General features: G+C 33.8%; 2 protein-coding genes across 2 annotated transcripts; both read left to right on the top strand.

Annotated features, from left to right (window-relative positions):
* The first annotated feature begins 1,171 nt into the window (after nt 1–1,171).
* Nucleotides 1,172–4,352, top strand: LOC137835542 (RING-box protein 1a). The gene is made up of 5 exons (XM_068644091.1): nt 1,172–1,424; nt 1,511–1,561; nt 1,651–1,710; nt 3,769–3,840; nt 3,939–4,352. The coding sequence occupies exons 1-5, from the start codon at nt 1,289–1,291 to the stop codon at nt 3,974–3,976; spliced, it is 357 nt and encodes a 118-aa protein (XP_068500192.1). The 5' UTR covers nt 1,172–1,288; the 3' UTR covers nt 3,977–4,352.
* Nucleotides 4,353–6,639: 2,287 nt separating this feature from the next.
* Nucleotides 6,640–7,668, top strand: LOC137834511 (vascular-related unknown protein 1). The gene is made up of 3 exons (XM_068642542.1): nt 6,640–7,107; nt 7,208–7,267; nt 7,384–7,668. Exons 1-3 carry the CDS (start codon nt 6,769–6,771, stop codon nt 7,537–7,539), a joined length of 555 nt encoding a protein of 184 aa, XP_068498643.1. The 5' UTR covers nt 6,640–6,768; the 3' UTR covers nt 7,540–7,668.
* Nucleotides 7,669–8,043: the final 375 nt, after the last annotated feature.

Here is an 8,043-nt window from a genome sequence, read left to right as displayed (position 1 = left end):
TGCTTATTTGACACTTTGAGCTCATTGATAAATAAAGTTTCTGAAATTTATGTTGTTTTCTACTTTATGTATATGCATGCAAATTATGTTATTATGTTGTGGAAAACAAATTATGTTGTTATTGATGACAATGACATTATGTTTGAACCTATTATGAATTTCTCACTATAAAGTCGTATTAAGGAGAAAGGATGATATAGTAGTACATGGAAGGAAATGTGTCGATTAAAATGACATATAACCGCCATGATTCTTATTATTTATGTATCCTTGATTATGATTAATGATAGAACCAATTTATGTAAGGCCTTTTAAATGCGCATTTATGTAATTATTAAATCATGAAAGTATTATAACTCATATGAGTCAAGTGGGAGAATGTAAGAAATTATCTATAAAGTGACTCACATGACTTAGAGTTTGGGCTTTGGGCCTGAATATGATTTAATAATAATAATAGAATAAAAGGCCCATTGGTTAATGTGAGAAATATATATATGATGATATATCTAATGGAAAACCTACACATAATAGAGATTGGGTACTAAAGGCTATAGGGTTCTGTCTCTGCAAATAATAGTTGTCTCACGGTTAACCATCACATGAAAGTGTGTGTCTCTGCAAATAATAGTTGTCTCACTGTTAACCATCACGAAAGTGTGTGACAATAACGGAATTGCTAAGAGATAGATTGAGACAAAGGAGATAAAATAACTGCTCAATTAGGATCACTCATGAGTCAAGGTGAGTGTCTATTCCTGATTGATTGTATGATTGTGTGAGAATCATGATATGATAAGATCTATATGTGAACATAATTGTATGTGTTTAATTTACGTTATTCATGTTTAATTCTTACATACTTAACCACTACGTACACTAATACACACCCTTAGGTTAAGAAATATATTTTACCAATAACTTTATATTAGCGTATAAAAATATTATTTTAATTATTCATCAACGGACTTATTAGTATAATTGCGCCAACCGTCGATAGCTGACCTACTCATACCCGTGCACCGAGCTCCGATCACTGAGCACTTAGTCCAGTAAAAAATCTATTCAAAAATTATTTTTCCAAAATATATTTTGTGATTCGAAATTTTCAGCTCTAAAGAATAATTTGAAAATATAAAAGGAAATCGGAAGGCCCAAAATAATTGGACAGTCGTGAAGGCCCAAAAAATGAAAAGCCCAATCCAGTCTACAGATAAAACATAGAAAACATAAGAAACTTGCAGTACGGGGCAAGAAGTTTTGTTCCGAAGCTAGAAAAAGTTGAAGAATGGCGACTCTGGATTCCGACGTGACGATGGTTCCGGCCGGCGAACCCTCCAGCAGCACCGGTCCTTCTTGTTCCAGCAAGAAGCCCAAGCGATTCGAGATCAAGAAGTGGAATGCCGTTGCTCTATGGGCTTGGGGTGCGTCTCTCTCAACCCTCTCCCAAACCCTAATTTTCATTTCCTTCTTCTCATTTTTTTCTTCCTTTTCATTTCTGTTGTTGCAGATATCGTTGTGGACAATTGTGCTATCTGCAGGAACCATATCATGGATCTCTGTAAGCGTGTTGATTCAACTTGTCGAGTATGAATTAACTTTGTTTATGAGAAATAGCCTAATTCGCTTTTATTTTGGATGCTTGTTTAGGTATTGAGTGCCAGGCCAACCAGGCTAGCGCCACTAGCGAGGAATGCACTGTAGCTTGGGGTACGCTCTAAAACCCTATACATTTATCCGTTAAATACGTCGCTTCTGTCATTCCTATTATTCTCTTCTTGCTGGTTTTTTCCATCCAATTAATTGGTGATTTTGTATGAGAATCCGTTTTTGAATTTTTTGTTGAATCTGTCTTTTTGTATTCGTTTATTAGTTGAAGTTATTGTCTGAAACCAATAAACGTGATAATGAGTCTGACTGCTGGTTTCTCCTTCAGCTAGTTAAAGGTTGCAACTTACCTTTCGGCCCTGGTTGTTAGCTTCTTACTCATTTGGTCTTTCCTTGGTTATATGTTATCTTAATAAAGATTCCCTGATAGTCATCATTTTGTATTTTTTTTTTCTGTTCAACGTTTAAACTAAACCAATGCACTGTCAGCTCCTTAAGCAAGATGCAGCCACATCCTTAAAGTCGTGCTTGAGAAATTGTTTGATTAGGCATCATTCTTCTCATTATAAAATGATCCCCCACCCTGCTTTTCCGCATGTAAAGTTGAGTTTTTCACTCAATCCATGCAAATAGTCTGTTCAATAGTAAAGCTCGTTAGGAAATGAGTTGAACACTTCTCAAAGGAACATCACCCTCTGTGTGCAAATAATTTATGATTCGGAAAATGATAACTATTCTTGATTTCATAGCTCAGTTGTAAACTATTTTTTTGGAGAAAAACAAGCAATGAACAACCTATAGAAACGGGTACCCTTTACTAACTGAACAATGATTCCTATGTTTATTTTTTTATTTGTTTGGTCCTTATTATTGAGTATTGCATACTTGATGACTATTCTGACATCTAGACTCTAGACCATATGGAGATTTCAGGCTTGTTTACTTCATCTCAAAGTTTACAATTTAAACTGTGATGTATCTTGTAATTAGGTAAGGTTTTATTTCAAATATTTTCAGACTTAAAAAACGAATTATACTTTCATCCCAATTCACATATGCCTGTTGTTTGAAGTTTGACGACTTTCAACTTGATTCGTGCTTATTTTTCACTGAACCAAATGCTAGATCATTTTTGTTGAAGGACACTAGGTCATGATTTTATTTGTTGCTTTAAAACAAATCTTTATTGAAGTCTAGCTCTGTAGTTTGTTAACTGTGGCTCTTGGCAGAACCAATTAATTGTGTAAAATCCTTTAGCATATGATCTAATGAATCAATGTTGGTATAATATCTACATCTGATACTGAAACCCGTGTGACAAGCTTGCATTTGTTTTGGCCCATTGGTAGGTAAGCGTGTAAGAATAAAAATACAGAGGTTTATTGAGGAATGGAAGTCTTCCTTAAACCTTACCATTCAATTCTTCCGTAACCTTAATCATCTCATCATTGCAGTTATTAATATTATCTCCCTTCAACAACAAAAAATGCTACCCTTACATCACCACCCAGCTGCCATGCATACAAGCAAGTTCTGTATGAGGCAACCTTAGCTCGTCTAGCTTAAATTTTTGTAATGGGTTGGAGGGTGGCAGGGGTTATCCACATCATAAGTAATTAATTTCTATTGAAAAATTCATAATACATATTTAAGTTTCATCTTCAGTCACTCAATACCTCCCTCGAGGCGTTTCCACTTTCAATCTACACCCTCACCATACGAGTTATTGTGATTTCAACCTTTCAAGGTAGACTTTGGCACTAGCGAGGGGGTGGGGATGTACACAGCAGGGAATATGAGTGAAGTTGGAAGGAGACACAATGCATTTCACTTGGGTAGCAAATTGTTACAGGATAATCAAATCTGGATTATATTTTATTTATTTATTAATATACAAGTATTTATTCAATACATATTGTCAGACCATTAATTTTGAAAATATTATCACATTTGTATATTGTATTGGATACTTGTACCCATTCCCCGGCACAGAGCAGCATAGGGCAAAATTCCATATTAAAAGTGCACTTTAGGCAGGATTTAAAAGTAGTTCGTAGGTCATTTCTCTAGTTATGTCAAGCTTCTCTACTTGTTACGTTTTGGCTTAGCAAAAACAGGATTACTCAAATTATTACTTGCTCTGGCTGATATCTTGTACAGGAGTTTGTAACCATGCTTTTCACTTCCATTGCATAAGCCGATGGCTGAAGACCCGTCAAGTATGTCCGCTAGGTATGTGGGGAAGTTCCTTTTCCACCTCTTTCTCTTTTTGGATTCTATGAATTATTTAGCGATCTTCTCACTGTCTTGGTGTTTCTTTGGTGCTATAGATAATAGCGAGTGGGAGTTTCAGAAATATGGTCACTAGAACTTGGATGCGGCTGAGATGCTTCCAACTGGGGCATTTGGATTGTATCAGTTTCTGTCAAATATTTATAGCTCTACGTTACTGTCGTTGGTGTTTTACTATCTTTCGATAGTGTCCCTTCTAAATGTTTTTATCATACCGTTACTCCCCAGTTTCACGGTTCATCTCATCATTTTTCAAATCTACTAATGTGGTAAATCCGGCACTGTAATCCACTAAAAAAAAAACGCGGCTGCGTGCGTTAATTCACTCAATTCTATGTAGAATGTTATATCGCACAATGTACTGCCTATTTTCACGAATAGGATATACAAAAAGTAGTCATACTAACCCATGTTCTTGACAAATATCTTAATGAACTGATCTTTGTATTTCAGTTCGTACTGTTTTAATTAGTTACAATGAATTGTAAAAATGTGAGATATTGATCAAGATTTAAAATAGAGGATAAAAAGTCATACTTTTGTTTGTTGTAAGGTAGCATAAGGGAAATTGCAAGAAGCAGCAGGAAGGTGGCCTAGTTAAAATACCCAAAATCAGCTAATGACATGAATTGCTGTATATATAAAGGTCAATGGGATGGGCTATGGTTGTAAACAAGTATTATCAAAGTTTATGATTCACTGATAATTGAATTGATATGTTTATTTCTATTATCATTATAGTAAAGAATGAAATTTAGTATGCAATAGGACGAAATAAATGTATAATATAAAAAGAAAGATCCTTTTAACTATATTTACCATAATAAAAAAAAAGAAAAAAAGTGAAGTTTGTTATATAAAAAGTATGTAAAAATAGCGTTATTGTTTTCTAACTGTCATAGTCAGAATCTGTTCCTTTTTGTCAAATTATTTGACAACTAGAAAATAGAGTACTACAGGGAATTAGCATTTTTCATTACATACAGGTATAGCAAATACTAAACAGCTTATAAAATCGCTTTTTATAGTGAACACTTACCACAGAGCTCATAAAACGAACTTGCCAATTCAACCAGGGGAAGCCATATGGTCCCCGGTTTTCAATGTTTTCACACAAAATAAATTTGAACTTTTATTCCATATGGGTGTGGAAGAACTGAATGAGATAGGAAAAACTAGCCCAAACACTTTTTCGGCAAGCCTAAATAAATTTCCAGTCAGACGTTGCAAATTTCAATAACAACCATAAATGTGATAGGAAAAAGGTTAAGTGGGCAAACTCTTCTGACCAAACTTTTCACCTACGTTTAACCATGGTGAGCTGGATTCACTGTACTTCGGAACTTACTCTAAAACAAAAAATAAAACCCTTTGCTATTTCGCAATTATATTTCTTTTTTTCTTAATAATTATCCCTTATAAACCATGTATCATTAATTTAATCTACATGTTTAATTGTTATAATAATTTTTTAAGAAATTAATTTAGGTGAGTTAATTCATTTAATCTATTTATTTATTCGCCATAAGTTGAGTCAACGGATTTAGTTTTGTACTCACACAAAATTAATTAGATCAAACTTACTGACTTTTTTTTACAATATATGGAATCACTCTATTTGTGAAATTTTGCAGGATAAATGGCAAATTTTTTTTATCATAGATATCAATGAAGCGAAACTCAAATTTTAGTTAGAAAAAAATGGTATATAAAAAAAGTATGTAAGATGTTGCACTTAAAAGGTTTTGAGTGGTTCACAGAATGTTTTCCAAGTTAGAAGTAAATTAGAGGTGAGTGGTGAGAAGATTGAGAAGGTAAAAATGTAATGCATAGAGTGCAGTTAAGTTGAGGGGAGATTGAGTCCAATTTTCTCCCTGTCAATAAATGTTTTTGGTTGAAAGAGGAGTCCTCATAAGGAAAATAATGGCCTCCATTTCAGAAACCAAATCTCCTTCCAACCACAAAGGTCAACGCCATTCTCGGTCTTCAATTCCTTGCACGTTCTCTTCCTCTCTCTATTCTATGCCTCATTCTACTCTTTTTTTTCTTCCTTTACTCTCATAACAAACAACATTTCAGATTGACTCCTCTGAGTAAAACTAAGTACCCGTTTATCTAATTAACAACGAACATGGACACCTTAACCAAATAAACACTTTTCTGACATTCTTTTTATTTCCATATATAGAATCATATTTTAAAACTCTTGGATGTAGACTCTCATGGTGAACAAATTATAGAGTGGTCCTCACTCATATATATCACCTCTATATTAATTCTCCATACACATCTAAGCCATTCTTTCTTATTTCAACACAAATCTAACCTCTCATATTTTTATACTGTATTTAAAATGGAATATGAGAGTATATGCATAATAAATATTAAAAAATGAGAATGAAAAACTAAAATGGATAAATAAATATATGAAAGTGTGAGGTGCTAAATATATTTGCATATTAAGCAGTTCGAATTGAATCACCAAATATTTGGTTTTCTAAGAACAATAAAAAAGAAATTATTATATGCACAACATGTATTTAAGTTTTTAATAACACTTAGCCATGTATTATATAAAATTAATTAAAGCAGTAATAGTCTTTAACTAAATAATTTCTGTCATGAATAAGTGAGTGAGATTGAAAAAATGAAAGATGAATAAAAATTTAAGTTATGTTGAATGTTAAAAAGTGATGACTTATCATTCCTCCCTATATATTTGTCTCTCTCTGATGGCGTACACTGACATGTAGTATCCATAGAACATTACTCTAAGCTCAGTGTTATAAATCCCTCCAGAGAAGAACTCTCTCAACATATCTGACAAGAAAACTCTCTCTTTCTTTCTCTCTCTCTTTCCCTCTCTTGATGGAGCATTCTCTGAATCCTTCTATGGGAAAAGCAGTGTCTGGAAGTGCAAATGAGGAAAGTGGGTGGACTTCATACTTCGAAGATTTTTCTAAGGACACGGAGCAACAAAGTTACTGTTCTAGCTTGGGTGGCTCCTCTTTGGTCTCAGATGCTGCTTCTTCTGCTGCATGGAAACTCTCACATAGCAATCACCTTCTTTCCTACCCTTCTGTTAGAGTTAGAGAATCATCTAATAATGTCTCTAAGAAGCTTCGTTTCAAGAAAACAAGAACCCAACAGATATCAGATGATGATCCTTTGGAAGACACTGCTAGCTCCCCTGTCAATAGTCCCAAGGTATCTGATGTGCAATTATGATATAACTATACAATATAAGATCTCATTTCTTATGTATTCATAATGGAACTTCTTTGTGGCTTTCCATCTTTTACAATAGGTAGGGGACTTGAAGATTTCCAGCAAGATCGATGATCAACTTGATGGTTCTACTTCTAGGGTAACCCTGCTAAATTTATGATGTTTGTGATCAGAATGGAAGAAATAATAACTCTTTTAAGTACTTTATCTAATCAAGTTATGTGGCTCATGATGATGATGATGATGATTGTGTAGGGTAAGGGGTTTCACTCAGAGCATTATCCAAACCTGCTGCAGACTGATGAGTGTAAGATAAATTTTAATGGAAACAATGTTGAGTGCACTGAAGACTTGAAGAAAAGGGGTTTATGCCTTGTTCCCTGGTCCATGTTGGTTAATTATTATGGGTGAATGGTACTTTTGTCTAGTTTGTGTTCTTCTATGTAGCTTGACTTCTCAGGTCACATTGCTGTAAACATAGCATGATCAGTGACAGAAAATCCCTGTATTATATACCAATCATTGTTAACATGATCATAACCTGAGTCCATAATTTATGTTTTGCTTATTTGTTCATCAACAGAGAAACCTAGATCATGTTGTCACATTCTCCAAGGGAACTTAATATGTGCTCAACAAGTTACAAGAACAGTAAAAAGAGGTTATTGAAGAAGATAAGCTGCCTAATTTTAATGTTCAAAACATGTGGATGACATTGCATGACATTGATTTTAAATCAATTAAATAAATGTTGGTGTGAACAACTTAATACAAGGAACACAAAAAGACCACTTTTCATGATGTTGTAGGTGAAAAGGTCTTTACTTAGCATATACAAGTGAAACCAAGTTGGTCAAAATGCATATATATATATATAACGAATTAATAGTGTAGTTAAAAGTATATTAAATATGA

The sequence above is a fragment of the Phaseolus vulgaris genome, chromosome 5 (assembly GCF_000499845.2).
Source record: "Phaseolus vulgaris cultivar G19833 chromosome 5, P. vulgaris v2.0, whole genome shotgun sequence".
NCBI classification, from domain to species: Eukaryota; Viridiplantae; Streptophyta; class Magnoliopsida; order Fabales; family Fabaceae; genus Phaseolus; species Phaseolus vulgaris.
The sequence above is the reverse complement of the archived record's forward strand: the minus strand, read 5'-3'. Positions and strand labels throughout refer to the sequence as shown.

What these genes read in the sequence shown, in the direction of transcription:
- LOC137834511 (XM_068642542.1), top strand. Translation starts at nt 6,769, where the DNA reads ATGGAGCATTCTCTGAATCCTTCTATGGGAAAAGCAGTGTCTGGAAGT. An exon ending in CCCCTGTCAATAGTCCCAAG is followed by an intron (nt 7,108 to 7,207) that starts GTATCTGATGTG and finishes CTTTTACAATAG; the next exon opens with GTAGGGGACTTGAAGATTTC. An exon ending in TTGATGGTTCTACTTCTAGG is followed by an intron (nt 7,268 to 7,383) that starts GTAACCCTGCTA and finishes ATGATTGTGTAG; the next exon opens with GGTAAGGGGTTTCACTCAGA.
- LOC137835542 (XM_068644091.1), top strand. Translation starts at nt 1,289, where the DNA reads ATGGCGACTCTGGATTCCGACGTGACGATGGTTCCGGCCGGCGAACCC. An exon ending in GAACCATATCATGGATCTCT is followed by an intron (nt 1,562 to 1,650) that starts GTAAGCGTGTTG and finishes ATGCTTGTTTAG; the next exon opens with GTATTGAGTGCCAGGCCAAC. An exon ending in GGAATGCACTGTAGCTTGGG is followed by an intron (nt 1,711 to 3,768) that starts GTACGCTCTAAA and finishes TATCTTGTACAG; the next exon opens with GAGTTTGTAACCATGCTTTT.